This window comes from Cetorhinus maximus, chromosome 20 (genome assembly GCF_964194155.1).
Source record: "Cetorhinus maximus chromosome 20, sCetMax3.hap1.1, whole genome shotgun sequence".
Lineage (NCBI taxonomy): Eukaryota > Metazoa > Chordata > Chondrichthyes > Lamniformes > Cetorhinidae > Cetorhinus > Cetorhinus maximus.
Window position 1 is genome coordinate 80235381 of NC_135898.1, and position 26223 is coordinate 80261603.

Sequence of the window (26223 nt, forward strand, 5' to 3'; positions counted from 1 at the left end):
GGCCTTCTCTCTGGTACACTAACTCTCCCATTGAAGCCCTTCTCTCTGGTACACTAACTCTCCCATTGAAGCCCTTCTCTCTGGTACACTAACTATCCTACTGAAGGCCTTCTCTCTGGTACACTAACTCTCCTATTGAAGCCCTTCTCTCTGGTACACTAACTCTCCCATTGAAGCCCTTCTGTCTGGTACACTAACTCTCCTATTGAAGCCCTTCTCTCTGGTACACTAACTCTCCCATTGAAGCCCTTCTGTCTGGTACACTAACTCTCCCATTGAAGCCCTTCTCTCTGGTACACTAACTCTCCTATTGAAGCCTTTCTCTCTGCTACCCTAACTCCCTTCTTCCCTGCTGCTTGGGCTGAATTTGAACCCTGATCCTACAGTTTTGAAAGAATTGACTGTTGATTTTCAGTCCATTACCTCCAATGTTCGACCCTTCACGGCCATCTTGTCCCAGCATTCTCTCTTAATCACCTCACACAGGTACTGGTTCGCAAGGTTTTCCATCTCAATTGTCTCACGAACCTGTTGACATGAATTAAACTTCACTCAGTGAATGGGTCACCAGAATATTCCATTACAAAACATGTGTTCCCTGCGTAAATGTTTCCAACACATAAGCCAATTCTACAAATAAGGCAATTCTCCAAATAATGCAGGATTTACACAGTAAGAATGGAGATATAGTTCTTTAACTTACAGACTTGCTAACACTGTAATAAGGGGCAGGACTCAGTAGCTGGTAGTCAGTTTGTGTGATACAGATGGACAGGAAAGAGCAGGGATACTGATGATATTGCCCAATTCAGAGGAAGCTTCGATAGGTGGTGATAGAAGTGATTGAGGGATGAAAGAGACAGATCGTAGCACGTTTTGAATGTTTGGACCAGTCGGTGATGATTTCCAGCTCAGAACATTTATATGTGCTGTCACACCAGTTTTTATACCTTTGACCTTGTAAGATGCTGTAAACTACTGCAACAAGCTGAATATTCTCCTGTTCTATCTCCAGACATGTTTCTGACCTCCTGGTGAGCTAGAGACATGATGTCTGCAAAGCTTGCAATAATGGCAGTCTAGAGGGATATTTTTGTTTTGGAAAGTGGAGCTAAATTAGTTTAAAAGAATTCAGTAAGCCCTGCAAGGCTGTAAAACCCAATTACTTCATCTGATCAAGGAAGAAATTATAAATGAGGGATAATGAATCTAATGGTCAGTTTGAGGACAGTCTGGAACAGGCTACATCATAATGGAAATGGGTGGAACTTAGGGAAGTTCGCTGGTTTCAATTTATCTGGGTGTTTGCTGAGAGATTTTTAGTTGCAGTTTGGACCTCGTGCAGTTTGCAACTCACTGAGAGAAGTTGACCAAAGTAAATGACAGTAAGATAGAGTTGCACTGTAATCAGAGTAAAGAATTAACCTGGGTGAGACTTAATTTCAGTTTGAATGCTATGAGGGAACAGAAGCTGGAAGGATCGTCTATTTTGAAGTTAGTGGGAGAATCTACAGTGGGTCTCACAGTGTCTTATTGCAAAAGAAAGTAATCAGCTGAATTAGCTTGGAAGTATTGAAAAGTAACCAGGACAAGGGACTGCGGCCTTCACAGTCAAGTAAGTTGTGGTAAATGAAAATTTTACCTCTGAGAACAGCTGGAGTTGTGGAGAATTCTCGAGAGGACAGAGGAATATGTATGGGTGGTCCCTACAGAAATAAATAACTTTAAGATTGATGTGTCTTTTATGAGAATTATTGAGGGAAGAAGTAAACCTGAGTGCATAACATACATAGATATAAACCATATTGTTTAGCTAATAATGCTTGTTTTTTTTAAGTCTCAATAACCTTTATGTCTTGTTTAAAAGAAAGTGAAATCTTGTGGCTTAGTTCTATTGGTTAAAACGAGGTATTTGGACTTAAACAATCCCTAACTGGATCGTAAAATCAAATGTTCCCAACACATGTAATCATCTCACACATCTAAGTCGTATATTTCAGACACAGCCTTTGAACACATAACTAGATACCCAACTCAAGTAATTGGGCACAGAAAACTCATAGAGAAGAGACAATTATTGCACACATCCTTTAACTCAGCTCTTAATTTAACTTTTATTACAATGGATACTGTTCAACCTTAAGTTTCTGTTGCTGCAACTTGGCTGCTGTAAGTGGATCGTTGATAAATAGCTCTGATGAATAGGTCACAAGAAAAGGGCAGTAGGCACATCGCCACTCCAAGTTCTCTTCCAAGTCATACACCATCCTGACTTAGAAATATCTCGGTGTTCCTTCAACATCGCTAGGTTGAAATTCTGGAACTCTCTATAGCACCGTGGGAGTACCTTCTCCTCATGGACTGCAGTGGTTCAAAGAAGGCGGCTCATCACCACCTTCTCAAAAACAATTAGAGATGGGCAATAAATGCTGGCCTTGCCAGCAATGCTCACATCCCATGGATGCATTAAAAAATTGCTGAATTTCACAAGATGTTCCTGTAACTAAAGGATTATGTAGTAATCACAACTCATGATGCTCTTACTCATGAAAATTGGTAAGAATACAGGTCTAAATATTCTAAAACTGTAGTTCCCTGTTAGATATTTAATGAAGATTCAGTAGATGAACACAGTTTCACTCATGCAGCAAACACCCAGCTCACATTCATATAATGCCCTTCATACTAAGCGATTCACAAGGTGAGATGAGGGGGGTGCCAAACAGGAGTTATTAGAATCAAAGATTGAAGGCACAGTCAGTCTTTATAAGGACCACCAATTGGGGTGGCATTTCTCTAGATAATAACCCACTGCTATCCAGACAGCCTGACTGGATTTCAATGTGAAAACATATCAGAGTGGCCACATTCTGTGTGAAGTGAGGTTATTAACCTGTGTCACACTGTTATTGATAATGAGGATTTCAAACCAATAAATGAATGCTGCTGAGATCATTTTACTTTACCCTTTCAGTGCTGCTACAGCAAAATTCTATATGCTAAAATTTGAGCAGAGCTCAGTCTTTGAGACGCACCTTAGCCACTTTTTCCTCTCCTTCACCATGCAGCCTCTTCTGCTCCTTCAGATCAAGGTTAAACTCATGCTGATCTAATTGCTCAATCTCAGGTACACTCTCATTTTCAAGCATCATCATCTTTATCTAAGGAAAATTAAACAGGTAACATTAATCATGAAAGTATTTAGTAAAATGCTCAACACCCCCCCTACCTAGTATCTAATATAGTTTTGATTCCCGAATGCGATTGGTGCATTCATTTCTATGGCTTCCCATTCAGGTTCTGATGCATTAGCCAGATCTTGGGAATGCTATCTCCCAGTGACGCCTAAAACAGAGTGCCCAGAAACAAAAGCTCATCTTGGATTTGGCTGCAACTTGGCTGCTTCAAGTGCACTACTGATAGATAGTTATGGCAGATCTATCATGTAAATGAAGACAAAGATTCCAGCACTGCATCCTAATGTATGCAGTGACCATGGCCATGCAGCTATTGGCCCTCAAAGGGATAGTGAGGAATTGAAGACAAAGACTTTGCAAAGGCAACTAAAAACTGTAAAATCTGAACCAGGGATCTTCACAATAAAACTGAATTACCTGCACTGAAGCCGAGCTATCCAATTGAATCCCAGAGACCTGAGTGACATACCCAACTGGCAATGTGAAAATCGACTACTGGCCAAGTCTCTGAAATACTCAAAGCAATTTGATCACCTTGAAACATTTTGTTTTAATAAGTAGGATTGCCCATACACCCATTAAACTTACTCTGCCAATCAAGTACGATCATTCTAATCAACTTCACTTTCTCTTCCTATCCCTGTATTCCCTTAGTGTGCAAAGATCTACCTTGATCTTGAATATACTCGGCGACTGAGCACCCACAGATCTTTGGAGTAGAAAATTCCAAAAATTCACCACTACCCTGAGTGAAAAGGATGGTACACATTCTGCTCCGGATTGCCTTGAGGAAGCATTAGCATTTCAGCCTTCAGAATAGCAGCACTTTGTGGCTAAGACCATGTTGAAATGTCTGTAATGTTCATTTGGTATTGAAGCACCTCATGATCTATGTGGAAAACTTGAATCTGATTGCACTTTGTGATGGCAATTTTGAAATGTTTTGTAATGTTCTTTCAGATATTTTATGAATAAAGTATATTTTTCCAAAAATAAACTCTCATGGATGTGAAATATAAAGAATGAAATACTCGCACTTGTGACAGAGCTTTCAGCTTATTTGCAAGTTGCTCACCGTTCTACGAAGCTTTTCGATTCCTTGTTTCAGTTTGGCTTTAGCTTCTGAATGCTTGCGATTGTCCTTCTCAATTGCCTAGAAAAACATGGAGTATAACAATCACATTCCCACTCATTTCCAACCAGCCTCCAAGAACCTCTCACTGATAACTTGCACAGTGTCCCAGGGTATTCAGTATCCAAAGCATGTGTAGGATCATCTCCTGTCTTCCCCCTTGTGGGTATGGTAGTGTAGTGACTATGTTACTGGTCCAGTAAACCAAAGACCTGGCTAAACAGTCCAGGCAATGTGAGTTCAAATCCATCTGGACAGTTTGAGATTTTTTAAAATCTAGAAATAAAATGCTGGGGTGCCAGCAGGGTTGTAGGCATTGGGTGACTGTAAAATTTCTTGGAAAAGTTACAATGCAGAAAGAGGCCATTCAGCCCATCATGCTCATTTTAATCCCCCTTTCTAGCACCTGGTCCGTAGCCCTTCAGGTGTAGATCCAGCTACCTATTAAATGAGTTTGAGTGTTTCAGCCTCAACCACCGATTTAGGCAGTGAATTCCAGACACCCACCACCCTCTGGGTGAAAAGGATTTTCCTCATGTCCCCTCTAATCCTTGTACAAATCACCTTAAATCTATGCTCCTTGGTAATTGACCTTTCAGCTAGGGGAAACAAATCTTTCCTGTCTATCCTATCTAGGCTCCTCATAATTTTGTACACCTCAATTAGGTCACTCCTTAGCTTCCTCTGTTCTAAAAAAAACAACCCTAGCCAATCCAATTTCTCCTCATAGCTATAATTTTTGAGGTCTGGCAACATTCTTGTAAATCTCTCCACTCTCTCCAGAGCAATTATGACCTTCCTGTAATGTGGTGACCAGAACTGTACACCAAATTCCAGCTGTGGCCTAACCAACATTTTATACAGTTCCATCATTACATCCTGAATTTATATTCAATACCTCACCTAATAAAAGAAAGCATTCCATATGCTTTCCTGACAACTTTGTCCACCTTCAGGGACCTGTGGACATGCATTCCAAGGGCTCACACTTCCTCCACCCCTCTCAATATCCTCCTGTTTATTGAGTATTCCCTTGCTTTTTTGCCTTCCCCAAATGCATTACCTCACACTTTTCTGGATTTAATTAATTTGCCACTTCTCCGGCCACTCAACCAAACCATTGCTATCATTCTGGAGTCGACAGCTATCCTCTTCACTATCAACTATATGGCCAATTCCCACAGGGCTCATGCCTATCAATCTCTCCACAATTTTATGCTTCACGGGCAAAGCCTAGGCCAGCCTGCCTGCCCTTGTCCCGATTGAGATCCTTAAAAGGCCAATTTTTAACCACTTAAGGGCTGTTTCCCACCCAGCCTCAATTTTCAGGCTGGTGGGAGGAGTTCAGGAGCAGGGTGGAAGCCCAAAAATGAACCATGTTTAGGCCTCAGGCGGGAAGGGGTGGGGATGCCTCCATCAGCAGCCACCTTTTAACATCGGGCACCACCGCCCCCCACAATTTCCCCCACAATCCCCCATAAGATCGGGCTCCTGCAGGTCCTCACTCCGTCTTGCCTCTCTACCAACATACCCACCACCAACCTCCCAAATCCGCCCCCCCCGGGGCCTCAACTCCCCTCCCAAAGACCCCCACACTTACTTGGTCCTGGGCTCCCAGAGCTTAGACTCTGGGACTGCTTGCAGTCCCAGTCCTGTCCACTGCAGCTTCTTGCACTGCAGAGACTAGGGAGCAGTTGGCCAATCAGATTGGCCGGCTGGTCTCTGAGGCAGGACTTCCTCCCGACTGAGGAGCGAAATTCCTGTCTCCAGCCAATTAATGCTTATTGGAGCATTAAATGACTGTGGGGCAGACAGTAATAGTTGGGATGTGTTCACCGCTGACACTTTGGATGGCAGGAAGAGAAACCTGCCATCCTAAAAATCCTGGCCCTGGTCTCAGTAAAAGTGACCATGAAGTTGTTTGATTGTAGTAAAAACTCAACTGGCTCACTAATGCCCTTTGGGGTTGAAAACCTGCCACCCTCACTCAGTCTGGGCCTGTGAGTGACTCCAGACCTACACCAATATGGTTGACTCCTAACTGCCCTCTGAGGTAGGGTAGTGAGGTCATTCTGTTGTACTAAACTCAGGGTAACTCGCTTGGGTAAAGAATGCAATCTTGCCAGTGATGCCCACACCCAAAGAATGAATTAAAAAATGAACACCATTAGCTCCAACTATTGCTTGAAGTGCTTTTCCCTCCTTTGCTTTCCCACTTTTGTCCTTTCTGTCTTTGGGGTGCAATTCTGTTAGAAGGGATGACCCTCAAGTCACAAATATTGGGGCATCAGAGACAAGACAGAGAGTGTTGATGGGTTATTCGAGCACATAGGAACCTTGGACCAGGTCTACACAGGCATGTTTCCTGGATGGATGACCGGATCAAGGTGGAGCCAGAACCCTGGATGTTGTTCCCTTTCCAAACTATCCAGGTACTGAGACCAATGACAGCCACTGTACCAGGTAACAAGCAGGGCTTGAGCTTACGGTCCTCCTGCTCCATCTGGTTCAACTATTCACTAACCAACTGCTAACTTTATACAAAGCTTGATATTTTACTTTGGAGGTTATTTTATTCACCCCTATATAATACATCGTGATTTTGTTGTTTTTTTTGATAAAGTGCCACATCAGAGGTTATTGCGTAAAATAAAAAAACTCATGGTGTAGGGATAACATATTGGTATGGATAGAAGATTGGCTGGCTAACAGGAAGCAGAGGGTAGGCATAAATGGATCTTTTTCAGGTTCGCAAGATGTAATGAGCGATGTGCCATAGGGATCAGTGCTGGGGTCTGAACTGTTTACAATTTATATAAATGACTTGGTAAAGGGATGGATGCCAAATTTGCTGATGATACAAAGATAAGTAGGGAAGTAAGTTGTGAAGAGGACATAAGGAGGCTACAAAAAGATATAGATAGGTTAAGTGAGTGGGCAAAGATCTGGCAAATGGAGTATAATGTGAGAAAATGTGAAGTTGTCCATTTTGTCAGGAAGAATAAAAGAGAAGCGTATTATCTAAATGGTGAGAGATTGCAGAGCCCTGAGGTGCAGAGGGATCTGGGTGTCCTAGTGCATGAATCACAAAAGGCTAGTATGCAGGTACAGCAAGTAATTAGGAAAGCTAATAGAATGTTATCATTTATTGTGAGGTGAATTGATTATAAAAGTAGAGAGGTTATTCTTCAGTTATACAGAGCACTAGTGAGACCACATCTGGAGTACTGTGTACAGTATTGGTCACCTTATTTAAGGAAGGATGTAAATGCTTTGGAAGCAGTTCAGAGAAGGTTTACAAGACTAATATCTTATTGTCTTATGAGGAAACGTTGGACAGATTAGGCTTGTATCCACTGGAGTTTAGAAGAGTAAGAGGCGACTTGATTGAAACATATAAGATCCAGAGGGGTCTTGACAGGGTGGATGTGGAGAGGATGTTTCCTCTTGTGGGAGAATCTAGAACTAGGGATTGCTTTTTAAAAATAAGGGTTTGCCCATTTAAAACAGAGATGAGGCGAAATTGTTTCACTTAGAAGGTCGTGCGTCTTTGGAACTCTCTTCCTGAAAAGGTGGTGGAAGCAGAATCTTTGAATATTTTTAAGGCAGAGGTGGATAGATTCTTGGTAAGCAAGGGGGTGATAGGTTATCGGGGGTAGGCGGGATGCAGATTTCAGGTTACTATCAGATCAGCCATGATCTTATCAAATGGTGGAGCAGGCTCGAGGGGCTGAATGGCCTACTCCTGCTCCTTGTTTGTACGTTTGTATATTCCTCCCTGCAACCAAAAAGGCTGCCAAAGAGGCAGGTCCCAAGTACAGACTACCCTTGTTATGTGAGCCTGAAGCCAGCGGTCCATTTGACCATAGTTAGCATCACCCAGCAGTGGCTCGCCCTGTCTTCCCACATTATCTGCACATAGACACACTCGAGCAGGTACAGTACCACTGGGTCCAGCCAGGCATATACCTAGTCAGTCACACCAACTGCTGGGCCTCCCTGAATTGCGCGTATTTCTGTCTCACATCCTAGGATATTAATGGAAGTAGCTACAGAGATAGTGGATGCACTGGTCGTAATCTTCTAAGAATCCTTAGATTCTGGAAAAGTCCCAGAGGATTGGAAAACTGCCAATGTAACACCCTTATTCAAAAAGGGAGGGAGACAAAAAACAGGTAACTATAGGCCAGTTAGCTTAACATCTATCATTGGGAAAATTTTAGAGTCTATTATAAAAGATCTAATAGCAGAGCATTTAGAAATACATAACCTAATCAGGCAGAGTCAGCATGGCTTCATGAAGGGAAAATCATGGCTGACAAATTTATTAGAACTCTTTGAGGAGGTAACAAGCATGATAGATAAAGGGGAACCAGTAGATGTAATATATTTGGATTTCCATAAGGCATTTGATAAGGTACTGCACGTAAGGCTACTTAATAAGATAAGAGCCCATGGTGTTAGGGGTAGTATATTCGCATGGATAGAGGATTGGCTAACTAATAGAGGACAGAGAGTAGGGGTAAGGGGGGCATTTTCAGGATGGCAACCTGTAACTAGAGGAGTGCCACAGGGGCCTCAATTATTTACAATATATATTAATAACTTAGATGAAGGAAGTGAATGTACTATCGCCAAATTTGCAGATGATACAAAAATAGGTGGGAAGGCAAGTGGTGAGGATGACACAAAGTTTACAGAGGGATATAGACAGGTTAAGTGAGTGGGCAAAAAAGTGACAGATAGAATATAATGTGGGAAAATGTGAGGTTATGCACTTTGGCAGGAAGAATAGAGGAGCTGAATATTATTTAAATGGAGAAAAACTGCAGAAGGCTGCAGCACAGAGGGATTTTGCAGTCCTTGTGCATGAATTGCAAAAAGCTAACAAACAAATTCAACAGGTAATAGGGAAGGCAAATGGAATGTTGGCATTTATTTCAAAGGGAATGGAGTATAAAAATAGGAAATCTTGCTAAAACTATACAAAACAATTGTTAGACCACATCTAGAATACTGTGAACAGTTTTGGTCCCCTTATCTAAAGAAAGATATAATGGTATTGGAGGCAGTCCAGAGAAGGTTCACTAGATTGATCCCGGGTATGGAGGGATTTTCTTCTGAGGTGAGGTTGAGTAGGTTCGGGCTGTACTCATTAGAGCTTAGAAGAATGAGAGGCGACCTTATTAAAACATATAAGATTCTTAGGGGGCTTGACAGGGTAGATGCTGAGAGGTTGTTTCCCCTTGTGGGTGAGTCTAAGACCAGAGGGCATAATCTCAGAGTAAGGGGTCACCCATTTAAAACAGAGCTGAGGAGGAATTTCTTCTCTCAGAGGGTAGTCAATCTGTGGAATTCTTTACTGCAGAGGGCTGTAGAGGCTGGATCATTAAGTATATTCAAGGTTAAGATAGCCAGATTTTTAATCAGTAAGGGAATCAAGGGTTATGGAGAGAAGGCAGGAAAGTGGAGTTGAGGATTGTCAGATCAGCCATGATCTCAGTGAATGGCAGTGCAGACTCGATGGGCCGAATGACCTACTTCTGTTCCTACATCTTATGGTACTTCCCTTTTACAGAATGTTCTAAAGCTTTCCTGAACATAGGATTGGTTTGGATAAAGAAGGCCCATTTGATCTCCTCCTTCAACTGAACAGGTAGACATGAGCTTAGTTTAACCTCTTAGCCAAGGACTCACTTCTGCCATCTTTGTTTCCAGCCAGGTTGATTCTGGGTATCTGTAGCCATCCATCTTTTGGATACTCCTCATGGAGCTGCTGACACTTTGGATGCTCTGAGAGCTGACAGACAAAATGGAGCGTGTTCCAGATGAGAAGAAGGAACTACCTGATGCAATGTCCTAAAGATCCAATTACAGGGAGAAGGTTTAGAAGCTGTTGCACTCAAATAGGCCATTCCCACTAGAAAAAAAGACAAACCAAAAATGCATTTATATACAGTACTGCCTTTTATGTTCTGAACCAACATCAGTGGGAAAAAGAAACAGATTAGCCAACCAGTTATCTTGTTGCTGTTTGTGGGAGCTTGCTATGTGCAATTGGCTGCCATGTTTCTTATCTTACAACAGAAACTACAGTTTAAAGAACTTCAGTCTCAGTAATGGTGACCTTAAAACCATCATTGATTTTTGTTTTAAAAACCCATCTGGTTCACTAATGTCCTTTAGGGAAGGAAATCTGCTGTCCTTACCTGGTCTGGCCTACATGTAAATAAAAGCAAAATACTGTGGATGCTAGAAATCTGAAATAAAGACAGAAAATGCTGGAAAAACTCAGAAGTCCGTATGACTCTTCTTCTCCGATGTGACTCCAGATCCACAGCAAAGTGGTTGACTCTTAACTGCCCTCTGAAATGGCCTGGCAAGCTACTCAGTTCAAGAGCAATTAGGGATTGGCTACAAGTGCTGGCCTGGCCAGCAAATGCCCACATCCCAGGAAAGAATAAAGAAAAATAATCCCCAAGTTGACCAGAGTCTGTAAAGGATGTCATATAAGTGCATGCTGTTCCCTTTCCCTTCTTTCAGGACATTCAGAGGGCTTTCAAGTTATTGAATTGATTATTTTCACTTGCAACCCTTGTTATATATGTCAAACAATTTGCCCAGGAAAACCCCATTAATAGCAAACGAATGAATGAATAATTAATCTATTATACTTGCTAGTGTTAATTGCCAACTCGTTGGTCAAGGTACCATTTTCTCCTATCCAAACAGTGCCATGGGATCTCTAACATCCAGCTGAAGACAGGAAGTGCCTCAATGCAAAGACAGCTGACAGTGTGGAGGGTTTTTCCAGGCCGTTTACATTTGCTCATGAGGTCGGTTGAATTCAAGACTTCAGTTCCAACGAAAGTGGGTTTAATGGCGTTAGATGAATCTAAATCAGAAACTTCCAGAAAGACAGCAGGCTGATCAGCATTTGGGAAGGGAATAGTAAGGGAGGGTAACTGGGCGCGACCAGTAGCAGGAAAGTGACTTAATAGGCCTGAACTTCCTCAGAGTGGCAATCAGAGTCAGACTGCCACCCTGCTCCTACTTTCTTACACCAAATTTTTTTCCGTTCTGTCTCGCCCAACCTTCCAATTCAGGCCGGGTCAGATCAAGTAGTGCAGCATGTCCCTGAGGCCTTGTGTCAAGGGCAGCTCTGTTGCATGCAAGGAGGCCACTGCCCCTTTTTTACGGCATTAGTTGCTGTAAATCAAGTAAGTTGAAAGGTCCAGCTGAGTTTAAAGGTCCTTGATAGGCCAGGGAGAAGGCAAGTGAATAAGGTAGGTGGAAGCAAAAACAAAAATAAAAATACCTGGAAAAACTCAGCAGGTCTGACAGCATCTGCGGAGAGGAACACAGTTAACGCTTCAAGTCCGTATGACTCTTCAACAGAACTAAGGAAAAATAGAAGAGAGGTGAAATATAAGCTGGTTTAAGGTGGGGTGGGACAAGTAGAGCTGGATAGAGGGCCAGTGGAGATAGCCAAAAGATGTCATAGACAAAAGGACAAAAAGGTGTTGATGGTGGTGATATTAGCTAAGAAATATGCTAATAGGTGATATTAAGGGTAGAAAGCAGGACAAGCAAGGTACAGATAGCCCTAGTGGGGGTGGGGTGGGGGGAAGGGATCGAAATAGGCTAAAAGGTAGAGATAAAACAATGGATGGAAATACATTTAAAAATAATGGAAATAGGTGGGAAAAGAAAAATCTATATAAATCATTGGAAAAAAGGGGGATCGGAAAGGGGGTGGGGATGGAGGAGAGAGTTCATGATCTAAAATTGTTGAACTCAATATTCAGTCATACTGAATATTGAGTCACTTGTCCCACCCCTCCTTAAACCAGCTTATATTTCACCTCTCTTCTATTTTTCCTTAGTTCTGTTGAAGAGTCATACGGACTTGAAACATTAACTGTGTTCCTCTCCGCAGATGCTGTCAGACCTGCTGAGTTTTTCCAGGTATTTTTATTTTTGTTTTCACTTTGGATTTCCAGCATCTGCAGTTTTTTGCTTTTAAGGTAGGTGGGTGGTCTGGTTGGGCTTCGGGATGTGGAGTAGGGGTCGGATCGGGCCTCGGGGGGAGACTTTGGGTTGGGCCAGGCCTTGTGGGGGGGGGGGTCAGGCTGGGCCGAGCCTTGGGGGGGGGAATCGAGTCGGGCTAGGGGCACGGAAGGGGTGGTTTCCCCAGCGCATCTTTGGGGTAGCCTGTAATATGATACTCTGGAGCTTGAAAGTTACGGCCCAAAGCTTTATTTTTGAAAATATGATTTTTCAAATTTTCAACTGACTGGAAATTTTGCAATTCAAAATGAGACAGAACAAACTACTTAAAAATGCAAGGCCATCTTCAAAAGTGAAGGTGAGAAACAAACTAATCACTGCCAGGGGAGTGCGAAGAGAGAGACATTTCTTATAATTCGGAGACCCATTGAAACTCGTAACTGTCTATAGGAAGAGACATTAAAATGCAAAGTTCTGGATATTGAAACAATGGCTACTATGGACAGACACACCCAAAGTCCCTTGGAAATACACAATGGGTGAAATATTTCAAGGCCAGGCTGCAGTCGCAGCAGAGAGATTGCAAGAAAGTTTTCTGCAGAGAATACAGGCTGAAAGCTTGGCTCTCTCCTTTTTGGAACAAGTGTATTACCTGGTTTGGAAGCTAACTTTACTAGAAATCTACCAATGAACTGAGATCTCGTAATAATTGCAACATCTTCTACATCTTACTGCATCCATGAAACCAGCCAATCCAAATTGGCCACAACGTTTAAAAATTTACTTCTCAAGGACAATCAAAGGCGACTTAAACGTATATTCTTCTAATTTAAAAAAAAATTGGACTCTAACTTCCCTTACTTCTGATACCTGTGTGTGTGATGTCGTGTTTTTATTATTTTTCTCTGGTTTATTGATTAATAAATTTACTCTTTCTTTGAAGAAAACTTTGTTTGATTGATTCCTTATTGCTCCCAGCTTAAATAGTTAAATACATTTGGATTCGGAAAAGGCGTATCCTCGTGAAAAAAGAAACTTAAACCTTTGCTGTGATCAACGGAGGAGGTTGAATAGAGAGGAGCCAGTTCACCCCTTCTCACCTGACCATAACAAAATAATCAACTTAATGAATGGAAATTGAGTGTGGAGTAAAAAGCCTGTCAGTTCACACACTAGGGAAGACTAGTATCATCCCAGGGTAATATTTTAGGTGTGGACCCTTCATCAGAAGTTGCTCCCTAACCAAACATTTTGTTGCTTTTATGATCAAACTGGCTGGCCGTTTTCTGCTTTTTATTTGGATTTCCAGCACCTGTTGAGTTTTGAAAAAAAACTAACCCACCTTATGCTGTTTGACATGAATATCCTCCTCCAAATACCTCTATTGTCTTGCTGCTCCCTACCTCTGTAATGGCCTCCAACCTACAACCCTCTAAGATCTCTGGCTCTTCCAATGCTGGTCACACGTGAATTCCTGACTTTAGTCGCTTCACTTTTGTGGCCGTGGCTTCAGTCATTTGGATTGTAAGCTCTGGAATTTCATCTCTAAACATCTCCACCTTTCCTCTCTTCCTTTAAGTCGTTCCTTAAATCCAACCCCTTTGACCAAACCTATCCTAATAGCTCCTTATGTGGCTCAGTGACTAATTTATGCTCCAGGGAAGCACCTTGTGACCGTTTACTACATTAAAGGTGCTATATAAATGCAAGTTATTGTTTTTGTTGTTAGTTGGTTCTGTCAGACCTGAATATTAGTGCTACAATGCACATTTCAGTGTCTATGCAAATGAATGGTTAGGTAGCAATCATGATAACAGTAACTATGGTGTTGCGTGCCTCATTAAACTAGACCATTGCTCACCAACTTATCCTTTGAGCTGTGATCGTCTTTTCGATGCTCAAACACTATCAGGATTTTGTCCTCTGTCACACAGCTCTGCTCCAGCATTGAGGTCATTGACCGATTGAAATCCAGCATCTCCTTGGACCGTTCAGACCCTGCCATGTCAAGCCTAAACAAATTAAACTTATTATCAGTGAAGCAGGAAAAACAGGGTGTCAGAACTGAGAGATTATACCAATCCAGAAAGAATGAACAGGCTGGGACTCTTTGATGTATGAAATCAGGAAAAGTTTCTTTACCCAGAGAGTGCTGAGAATGTGGAACTCATTATCACAAGGGAGTGGTTGAGGTGAATAGTATAGATACATTTAAGGGGAAGCCAGGTAAACACAGGATGGAAGAAGGAATAGAGGGATATGTTTGTGGGTGAGATAAAGAGGAGTTGGAGCAGGTTTGTGTGGGTCGAATGTCCTGGTTCTGTGCTGTAAATTCTGTACACGTAAATTATAAAAGAGAAGACTACTGAAAGTGAGAAACTCCACAATTTCCAGGAAAGAATGGCTCCAAATTTTCCTGTGAAATTGTGGTCTAAGTACTGTATGGCACAGATTTCAATGCAAAAGGTCAGGAAATTCAGGCATAACGGACGTGCTCATTTTTACTCTACTCCCAAGTTTTCTTGATCTATTGCACTCAGGTTCTCCAACCGCACCATCTAAAATACTGGAGAACATAAGTGTTCTGTATTTACATCAGTTCAGAAGCAGTAAATTGGAGTCCATAAGCAGGAGACTCGCAGTAATAAATGTGAGTATGGCCTGTTTCTGACTGTGTGATCACAGTGCCCATTAGTGTGTCCAAACTGGGAGGTCCAAGGCCAGCCCCAAATTGGGCCTTACGTCACAGTATCATGATTGGGTCAATCAGTGCTTGTCACATGCATAGGTCCCTTGCCCACTTTAATTAGAGGTATGTTGTCTTGCCAGGGGAAACTCTGAGGTACATGCAGTGGGTGGGGCAGCAGTGAGGGAGTGGACAATCATGAGTATATAAAGAAAAATTCTAAAGGGAGGACCCATCATCCATGGTTAACTAAATAAATTAGTGAAAACATCAAAATTAAGGAAAAAGCATATAACTGCTAAAATGAGTGGCAGGTAGGATGATTGGCCAGAATATAAAAAAACAGCAGAGAATGACTAAAAGGCTAATCAGGAAAAAGAAATTGGAGTATGAGAGGAAGCTAGCTAGAAATGTGAAAACAGATAGCAAGTGTTTCTACAGGTATTTGAACAGGAAAAAAGTAAGTAAAGTGAGTGTTGGTCCTCTAGAGAGTGACAGTGGGGAGTTAATAGTAGATAATAAGGAAATGGCACATGAAATAAACAAATATTTTGCTTCTGTCTTCATTTTGGAGGATATAAAAAAACTGTTCCAGTAATAACTGTAAATCAGGAGGTGGAAGGAAGGGAGGAACTTGGTGAAATTACAATCACTAGGGAAGTGGTACTGAGCAAACTTGATGGAGCTGCGGACTAACAAGTCTCTGGGTCCAGATGGACTTCATCCTGGTGTCTTACAAGAGGTTGCTAATGAGGTAGTAGATGCGTTGGTGTTAATTTTCCAAAATTCCCTAGGTTCTGGAAAGATTCCATCAGACTGGAAAGTAGCAAATATAACCCCTCTATTCAAGAAGGGAGAGAGGCAGAAAACAGGAAACTATAGGCCAGTTAAATTGATGTCTGTCATGGGGAAGGTGTTAGAGTCGATTATTAAGGAGGTTATAGCTGGGCACTTAGAAAAGCTCAAGGTAATTGGGAAGAGTCTGTGTGGTTTTATGAAAGGGAAATCATGTTTAACCAATTTGTTAGAGTTCTTTGAAGGAGTAAAATGTGCAGTAGGTAAAGGGGAGCCTGTAGATGTACTGTACTTTGATTTTTGGAAAGCATTTGATAAGCTGCTGCATCAAAGGTTATTGTGGAAAATAAAAGCTCATAATTTAGGGAGTAATATATTAGATTGGATGGAAGATTGGCTGGCTGGCAGAAAGCAGAGAGTATGCATAAATGGGTTAGTCTGATTGGCAGGATGTGACGAGTGGAGTCCCACAGGGGTCTGTATTGGGGCCTCAACTTTTTACAATTTGCATCAATGACTTAGATGAGGAGAACGAAGGCATGGTAGCTAAATTTGCAGATGACACAAAGATATGTAGGAAAGTATGTTGTGAAGAAGACATAAGGAGTTTGCAGAAAGGATTAGATAAGTTGAGGGAATGGGCAAAAATCTGGCAGATGGAGTATAATGTGGGGAAATGTGAAGTTGTTCACTTTGGCAGGAAGAGTAAAAAGCAGAGTATTACTTAAATGGAGAACAACTGCCAAACTACGAGGTGCAGAGGGATCTAGGTGTTCTTGTGCATGAGTCACAAAGTTAATATGCAGGTACAGCCTGTAATCAAGAAGGCTAATGGAATGCTATCCTTTATTATGAGAGGAATTGAACATAAAAATAAGGAAGTTATGCTTCAGTTATAAAGAGCATTGGTGACACTGCATCTCCAAAACTGTGTGCAGTTTTGGTGCCCTTATTTAATGTGTTCGAAGCGGTTTAGAGGAGGTTTACTTGATTGATACCTGGAATGAGTGAGTTCACAGAATCACGCAATGCAGAAGAGGCCCTTCAGCCCATCGAGTCTGCACCGACATGTGAGAACCACTTGACCTACCTACCTAATCCCATTTACCAGCACTTGGCCCATAGCCTTGAATGTTATGATGTGCCAAGTGCTCATCCAGGTACTTTTTAAAGGATGTGATGCAACCCGCCTCCACTACCCTCCCAGGCAGGACATTCCAGGCCATCACCACCCTCTGGGTAAAAAAGTTTTTCCTCACATCCCCCCTAAACCTCCTGCCCCTCACCTTGAACTTATGTCCCCTCGTGACTGACCCTTCAAATAAGAGAAAAACCTGCTCCCTATCCACCTGTCCATGCCCCTCATAATCTTGTACACCACGATCAGGTCGCCCCTCAGTCTTCTCTGCTCCAGTGAAAACAACCCAAGTCTATCCAACCTCTCTTCATAACTTAAATGTTTCATCCCAGGCAACATCCTGGTGAATCTCCTCTGCACCCCCTCCAGTGCAATCACATCCTTCTTATAATGTGGCGACCAGAGCTGCACACAGTACTCCAGCTGTGGCCTCACCAAGGTTCTATACAACTCCAACATGACCTCCCTACTTTTGTAATCTATACCTTGATTGATAAAGCTATCTTATGAGGAAAAGTTGATAGGCTGGATTTGTTTCCACGAGAGTTCAGAAGAGTGAGGGGTGACATGATTGAGGTTTATAAGGTCCTGAACGGCCTTGACAGGGTGAACGTGGAAAGGATGTTTCCTCTTGTGGATGAGTACAGAATTAGGGGCACTGTTTTAAAATTAGGGGTCACCCTTTTAGGACAGAGATGAGGAGAATTTATTTCTCTCAGAGGGTTGTGCGACTTTGGAACTCTCTGCATGAGAAGGCGGTGGGGGGCGGGGTCATGAATATATTTAAGGCAGAGGTAAATAGATTCTTGTTAGGCATGGGAATCAAAGGTTATTGGAGGTAGTTGAGAATGTGGAACATGAAACACAAACAGATCAGCCATGAAATTATTGAATGGTGGAGCAGGCTTGAGCAGCTGAATGGCCTACTTCTGCTCCTATTTCACATGTTCGGAGTATTGTGGAGTTGTTGGCAGAGTGACCAAGTCCAAAGAAATAAAATAAGGCATGCTTCAACAGGAGTGGGCAGGGAAAGATGGGGGAGTGGAGTGCTGGTGAGATTAGGGGGTGGGGGATGGTGGGGCAGAATGCTAAGGTGCTCACAACATTCCACAAATAATAAAATATTTCACTTACAGTCTGCCTTCATGACCCCGGAGTAAACCCGACTCTCCATGCTGTTACCCTGACTCTCTTGCTGCTCTCCACTCTCCGCGTTACTCCCCCGAACCTCCCCGCTACTTACCCTGACTCTCCGCACTACTCTGAAATCTCTGTGCTACTCCCTCGTCTTTCCGCTCTGCTCCCCGACTCTCCACGCTATTCCCGACTCTCAGCGCTGCTACCACAACACTCCGTGTTTTTCCCTCAACTCTCTGCGCTACTCCACTGTCTCCCTGCGCCACTGCCCTGACTCTCCGAGGTGCTCCCCTGAAACAGGGCTGCTCCCCTCACACCCTGCACTGCTCGCCCGCCACACTGTGCTGCTCCCCTCACACCCTGCGCTGCTCCCCTCACACCCTGCGCTGCTCCCCCAACACCCTGTGCTGCTCCCCCGACACCCTGCGCTGCTCCCCTCACACCCTGCGCTGCTCCCACGACACGCTGCGCTGCTCCCCTCACACCCTGCGCTGCTCCCACGACACGCTGCGCTGCTCCCCTCACACCCTGCGCTGCTCGCCCGACACCCTGCGCTGCTCGCCCGACACCCTGCGCTGCTCCCCCGACACCCTGCGCTGCTCCCCCGACACCCTGCGCTGCTCCCCCGACACCCTGCGCTGCTCCCCTGACACCCTGCACTGCTCGCCCGACACCCTGCGCTGCTCCCCCGACACCCTGCGCTGCTCGCCGGACACACTGCGCTGCTCCTCTCACACCCTGCGCTGCTCCCCCGACACCCTGCGCTGCTCCCCTCACACCCTGCGCTGCTCCTCCGACACCCTGCGCTGCTCCCCCGACACTGCGCTGCTCCCCGGACACTGCGCTTCTCCGCGACACTTAGCACTGCTCCCCACAACACTCAGCACTGCTCCCCCAACACTCAGCGATGCTCCCGTGTTTCTCAAAGCTGCTCCCCTGACACTCTGGTCTGCTCCCCTCACACCCTGCGCTGCTACCATGAAACCCTGCGTTGCTCCCCGACTCTCCGATCTGCTCCCCCGACACTCTGCGCTGCACCCCCGACACTCTGCGCTGCTCCACCGACACTCTGCGCTGCTCCCCCAACACCCTGCGCTGCTCCCCCGACACTCTGTGCCGCTCCCCCGACACTCTGCGCTGCTCCCCGGACAACCTGCACTGCTCCCTGACACCCTGCTCTGCTCCCCTGACACCCTGGACTGCTCCCCTGACACCCTGCGCTGCTCCCCTGACACTCTGCGCTGCTCCTCTGACTCTCCATTCTGCTCCCCTGACACCCTGCGCTGCTCCCCTGACACTCTGCGCTGCTCCCCTGACACCCTGCGCTGCTCCCCCGACAACCTGCGCTGCTAACCCGACACCCTGCGCTGCTCCCCCGACACCCTGCGCTGCTCCCCTCACACCCTGCACTGCTCGCCCGACACCCTGCGCTGCTCCCCTCACACCCTGCGCTGCTCCCCTCACACCCTGCGCTGCTCCCCCGACACCCTGCGCTGCTCCCCCGACACCCTGCGCTGCTCCCCCGACACTGCGCTGCTTCCCGGACACTGCGCTTCTCCGCGACACTTAGCACTGCTCCCCACAACACTCAGCACTGCTCCCCCAACACTCAGCGATGCTCCCGTGTTTCTCAAAGCTGCTCCCCTGACACACTGGTCTGCTCCACTCACACCCTGCGCTGCTACCATGAAACCCTGCGTTGCTCCCCGACTCTCCGATCTGCTCCCCCAACACTCTGCGCTGCACCCCCGACACTCTGCGCTGCTCCACCGACACTCTGCGCTGCTCCCCTGACACCCTGTGCTGCTCGACCGACACTCTGCGTTGCTCTACCGACACTCCGCGCTGCTCCCCCGACACCCTATGCTGCTCCCTTAACACTCAGCGCTTCTCCGCGACACTCTGCGCTGCTCCCCCGACACTCCGCGCTGCTCCCCGACACCCTACGCTGCTCCCCTGACACTCAGCGCTTCTCCGGGACACTCTGCGCTGCTCCACTGACTCTCCATGATGCTCCCTTGACACTCTGCGCTGCTCCCCTGACACCCTGCGCTGCTCCCCCGACACCCTGCGCTGCTCCCCTCACACCCTGCACTGCTCCCCCGACACCCTGCGCTGCTCCCCTCACACCCTGCGCTGTTCACATGACACTTTGCGCTGCTCCCCGGACACCCTGCACTGCTCCCCTGACACCCTGCGCTGCTCCCCTGACACCCTGCACTGCTCCCCGGACACCCTGCGCTGCTCCCCGACACCCTGCGCTGCTCCCCGACACCCTGCGCTGCTCCCCCGACACTCTGCGCTGCTCCTCTGACTCTCCATTCTGCTCCCCTGACACCCTGCGCTGCTCCCTTGACACTCTGCGCTGCTCCCCTGACACCCTGCGCTGCTCCCCCGACACCCTGCGCTGCTCCCCTGACACCCTGCGCTGCTCCCCCGACACCCTGCGCTGCTCCCCCGACACCCTGCGCTGCTCCCCCGACACTGCGCTGCTCCCCGGACACTGTGCTTCTCCGCGACACTTAGCACTGCTCCCCAGAACACTCAGCGCTGCTCCCCCAACACTCAGCGATGCTCCCGTGTTTCTCAAAGCTGCTCCCCTGACACTCTGGTCTGCTCACCTCACACCCTGCGCTGCTACCATGAAACCCTGCGTTGCTCCCCGACTCTCCGATCTGCTCCCCCAACACTCTGCGCTGCACCCCCGACACTCTGCGCTGCTCGCCCGACACCCTGCGCTGCTCGCCCGACACCCTGCGCTGCTCCCCCGACACCCTGCGCTGCTCCCCCGACACCCTGCGCTGCTCCCCCGACACCCTGCGCTGCTCCCCTGACACCCTGCACTGCTCGCCCGACACCCTGCGCTGCTCCCCCGACACCCTGCGCTGCTCGCCGGACACACTGCGCTGCTCCTCTCACACCCTGCGCTGCTCCCCCGACACCCTGCGCTGCTCCCCTCACACCCTGCGCTGCTCCTCCGACACCCTGCGCTGCTCCCCCGACACTGCGCTGCTCCCCGGACACTGCGCTTCTCCGCGACACTTAGCACTGCTCCCCACAACACTCAGCACTGCTCCCCCAACACTCAGCGATGCTCCCGTGTTTCTCAAAGCTGCTCCCCTGACACTCTGGTCTGCTCCCCTCACACCCTGCGCTGCTACCATGAAACCCTGCGTTGCTCCCCGACTCTCCGATCTGCTCCCCCGACACTCTGCGCTGCACCCCCGACACTCTGCGCTGCTCCACCGACACTCTGCGCTGCTCCCCCAACACCCTGCGCTGCTCCCCCGACACTCTGTGCCGCTCCCCCGACACTCTGCGCTGCTCCCCGGACAACCTGCACTGCTCCCTGACACCCTGCGCTGCTCCCCTGACACCCTGGACTGCTCCCCTGACACCCTGCGCTGCTCCCCTGACACTCTGCGCTGCTCCTCTGACTCTCCATTCTGCTCCCCTGACACCCTGCGCTGCTCCCCTGACACTCTGCGCTGCTCCCCTGACACCCTGCGCTGCTCCCCCGACAACCTGCGCTGCTAACCCGACACCCTGCGCTGCTCCCCCGACACCCTGCGCTGCTCCCCTCACACCCTGCACTGCTCGCCCGACACCCTGCGCTGCTCCCCTCACACCCTGCGCTGCTCCCCTCACACCCTGCGCTGCTCCCCCGACACCCTGCGCTGCTCCCCCGACACCCTGCGCTGCTCCCCCGACACTGCGCTGCTTCCCGGACACTGCGCTTCTCCGCGACACTTAGCACTGCTCCCCACAACACTCAGCACTGCTCCCCCAACACTCAGCGATGCTCCCGTGTTTCTCAAAGCTGCTCCCCTGACACACTGGTCTGCTCCACTCACACCCTGCGCTGCTACCATGAAACCCTGCGTTGCTCCCCGACTCTCCGATCTGCTCCCCCAACACTCTGCGCTGCACCCCCGACACTCTGCGCTGCTCCACCGACACTCTGCGCTGCTCCCCTGACACCCTGTGCTGCTCGACCGACACTCTGCGTTGCTCTACCGACACTCCGCGCTGCTCCCCCGACACCCTATGCTGCTCCCTTAACACTCAGCGCTTCTCCGCGACACTCTGCGCTGCTCCCCCGACACTCCGCGCTGCTCCCCGACACCCTACGCTGCTCCCCTGACACTCAGCGCTTCTCCGGGACACTCTGCGCTGCTCCACTGACTCTCCATGATGCTCCCTTGACACTCTGCGCTGCTCCCCTGACACCCTGCGCTGCTCCCCCGACACCCTGCGCTGCTCCCCTCACACCCTGCACTGCTCCCCCGACACCCTGCGCTGCTCCCCTCACACCCTGCGCTGTTCACATGACACTTTGCGCTGCTCCCCGGACACCCTGCACTGCTCCCCTGACACCCTGCGCTGCTCCCCTGACACCCTGCACTGCTCCCCGGACACCCTGCGCTGCTCCCCGACACCCTGCGCTGCTCCCCGACACCCTGCGCTGCTCCCCCGACACTCTGCGCTGCTCCTCTGACTCTCCATTCTGCTCCCCTGACACCCTGCGCTGCTCCCTTGACACTCTGCGCTGCTCCCCTGACACCCTGCGCTGCTCCCCCGACACCCTGCGCTGCTCCCCTGACACCCTGCGCTGCTCCCCCGACACCCTGCGCTGCTCCCCCGACACCCTGCGCTGCTCCCCCGACACTGCGCTGCTCCCCGGACACTGTGCTTCTCCGCGACACTTAGCACTGCTCCCCAGAACACTCAGCGCTGCTCCCCCAACACTCAGCGATGCTCCCGTGTTTCTCAAAGCTGCTCCCCTGACACTCTGGTCTGCTCACCTCACACCCTGCGCTGCTACCATGAAACCCTGCGTTGCTCCCCGACTCTCCGATCTGCTCCCCCAACACTCTGCGCTGCACCCCCGACACTCTGCGCTGCTCCACCGACACTCTGCGCTGCTCCCCGACACCCTGCGCTGCTCGACCGATACTCTGCGTTGCTCTACCGACACTCCGCGCTGCTCCCCCGACACCCTATGCTGCTCCCTTAACACTCAGCGCTTCTCCGCGACACTCTGCGCTGCTCCCCCGACACTCCGCGCTGCTCCCCGACACCCTACGCTGCTCCCCTGACACTCAGTGCTTCTCCGGGACACTCTGCGCTGCTCCACTGACTCTCCATGATGCTCCCTTGACACTCTGCGCTGCTCCCCTGACACCCTGCGCTGCTCCCCCGACACCCTGCGCTGCTCCCCTCACACCCTGCGCTGCTCCCCCGACACCCTGCGCTGCTCGCCCGACACCCTGCGCTGTTCACATGACACTTTGCGCTGCTCCACCGACGCCCTGCGCTGCTCCCCCAACACCCTGCGCTGCTCCCCCGACACTCTGCGCCGCTCCCCCGACACTCTGCGCTGCTCCCCGGACACCCTGCACTGCTCCCCTGACACCCTGCGCTGCTCCCCTGACACCCTGCACTGCTCCCCTCACACCCTGCGCTGCTCCCCTGACACCCTGCGCTGCTCCCCCGACACTCTGCGCTGCTCCTCTGACTCTCCATTCTGCTCCCCTGACACCCTGCGCTGCTCCCTTGACACTCTGCACTGCTCCCCTGACACCCTGCGCTGCTCCCTTGACACCCTGCGCTGCTCCCCCGACACTCTGCGCCGCTCCCCCGACACTCTGCGCCGCTCCCCCGACACTCTGCGCTGCTCCCCGGACAACCTCACTGCTCCCTGACACCCTGCGCTGCTCCCCTGACACCCTGCACTGCTCCCCTGACACCCTGCGCTGCTCCCCTGACACCCTGCACTGCTCTCCCGACACTCTGCGCTGCTCCTCTGACTCTCCATTCTGTTCCCCTGACACCCTGCGCTGCTCCCTTGACACTCTGCGCTGCTCCCCTGACACCGTGCGCTGCTCCCCCGACACCCTGCGCTGCTACCCCGACACCCTGCGCTGCTCCCCCGACACCCTGCGCTGCTCCCCTCACACCCTGCGCTGCTCCCCCGACACCCTGCGCTGCTCCCCCGACACCCTGCGCTGCTACCCTCACACCCTGCGCTGCTCCCCCGACACCCTGCGCTGCTCCCCTCACACCCTGCGCTGCTCCCCCGACACCCTGCGCTGCTCCCCCGACACTGCGCTGCTTCCCGGACACTGCGCTTCTCCGTGACACTTAGCACTGCTCCCCACAACACTCAGCACTGCTCCCCCAACACTCAGCGATGCTCCCGTGTTTCTCAAAGCTGCTCCCCTGACACTCTGGTCTGCTCCCCTCACACCCTGCGCTGCTACCATGAAACCCTGCGTTGCTCCCCGACTCTCCGATCTGCTCCCCCAACACTCTGCGTTGCACCCCCGACACTCTGCGCTGCTCCACCGACACTCTGCGCTGCTCCCCGACACCCTGCGCTGCTCGACCGACACTCTGCGTTGCTCTACCGACACTCCGCGCTGCTCCCCCGACACCCTATGCTGCTCCCTTAACACTCAGCGCTTCTCCGTGACACTCTGCGCTGCTCCCCCGACACTCCGCGCTGCTCCCCGATACCCTACGCTGCTCCCCTGACACTCAGCGCTTCTCCGGGACACTCTGCGCTGCTCCACTGACTCTCCATGATGCTCCCTTGACACTCTGCGCTGCTCCCCTGACACCCTGCGCTGCTCCCCCGACACCCTGCGCTGCTCCCCTCACACCATGCGCTGCTCCCCCGACACCCTGCGCTGCTCCCCCGACACCCTGCGCTGCTCCCCTCACACCCTGCGCTGCTCCCCCGACACCCTGCGCTGCTCCCCCGACACCCTGTGCTGCTCCCCCGACACTGCGCTGCTCCCCGGACACTGTGCTTCTCCGCGACACTTAGCACTGCTCCCCACAACACTCAGCGCTGCTCCCCCAACACTCAGCGATGCTTCCGTGTTTCTCAAAGCTGCTCCCCTGACACACTGGTCTGCTCCCCTCACACCCTGCGCTGCTACCATGAAACCCTGCGTTGTTCCCCGACTCTCCGATCTCCTCCCCCGACACTCTGCGCTGCACCCCCGAGACTCTACGCTGCTCCACCGACACTCTGCGTTGCTCTACCGACACTCCGCGCTGCTCCCCCGACACCCTACGCTGCTCCCCCGACACCCTACGCTGCTCCCCTGACACTCAGTGCTTCTCCGCGACACTCTGCGCTGCTACCCCGACACCCTGCGCTGCTCCCCCGACACCCTGCCCTGCTCCCCTGACACTCAGCACTGCTCCCGTGCTTCTCCATGCTGCTCCCTTGACACTCTACGCTGCTCCCCTGACTCTCCGTGCTGCTCCCTCGACACCCTGCGCTGCTCCCCCGACACTGCGCTGCTCCCCGGACACCCTGCGCTGCTCCCCCGACACCCTGCGCTGCTCCCCGGACAACCTCACTGCTCCCTGACACCCTGCGCTGCTCCCCTGACACCCTGCACTGCTCCCCTGACACCCTGCGCTGCTCCCCTGACACCCTGCACTGCTCTCCCGACACTCTGCGCTGCTCCTCTGACTCTCCATTCTGTTCCCCTGACACCCTGCGCTGCTCCCTTGACACTCTGCGCTGCTCCCCTGACACCGTGCGCTGCTCCCCCGACACCCTGCGCTGCTACCCCGACACCCTGCGCTGCTCCCCCGACACCCTGCGCTGCTCCCCTCACACCCTGCGCTGCTCCCCCGACACCCTGCGCTGCTCCCCCGACACCCTGCGCTGCTACCCTCACACCCTGCGCTGCTCCCCCGACACCCTGCGCTGCTCCCCTCACACCCTGCGCTGCTCCCCCGACACCCTGCGCTGCTCCCCCGACACTGCGCTGCTTCCCGGACACTGCGCTTCTCCGTGACACTTAGCACTGCTCCCCACAACACTCAGCACTGCTCCCCCAACACTCAGCGATGCTCCCGTGTTTCTCAAAGCTGCTCCCCTGACACTCTGGTCTGCTCCCCTCACACCCTGCGCTGCTACCATGAAACCCTGCGTTGCTCCCCGACTCTCCGATCTGCTCCCCCAACACTCTGCGTTGCACCCCCGACACTCTGCGCTGCTCCACCGACACTCTGCGCTGCTCCCCGACACCCTGCGCTGCTCGACCGACACTCTGCGTTGCTCTACCGACACTCCGCGCTGCTCCCCCGACACCCTATGCTG

General features: G+C 49.9%; 1 protein-coding gene across 2 annotated transcripts in view; it reads right to left on the reverse strand.

Moving 5' to 3' along the window:
• The window catches only part of cfap43 (cilia and flagella associated protein 43), a 191108-nt gene that overhangs the window by 41442 nt on the left and 123443 nt on the right, over positions 1 to 26223 (reverse strand). For both annotated transcript variants that reach the window (XM_078564994.1, XM_078564996.1), the window contains 5 exons: positions 14201 to 14351; positions 10027 to 10188; positions 4273 to 4350; positions 3036 to 3161; positions 424 to 528 (listed from right to left, as the gene is read on the reverse strand). In XM_078564994.1, coding sequence (XP_078421120.1) covers positions 424 to 528; positions 3036 to 3161; positions 4273 to 4350; positions 10027 to 10188; positions 14201 to 14351 — 622 coding nt within the window. The remainder of the gene's footprint in view (positions 1 to 423; positions 529 to 3035; positions 3162 to 4272; positions 4351 to 10026; positions 10189 to 14200; positions 14352 to 26223) is intronic.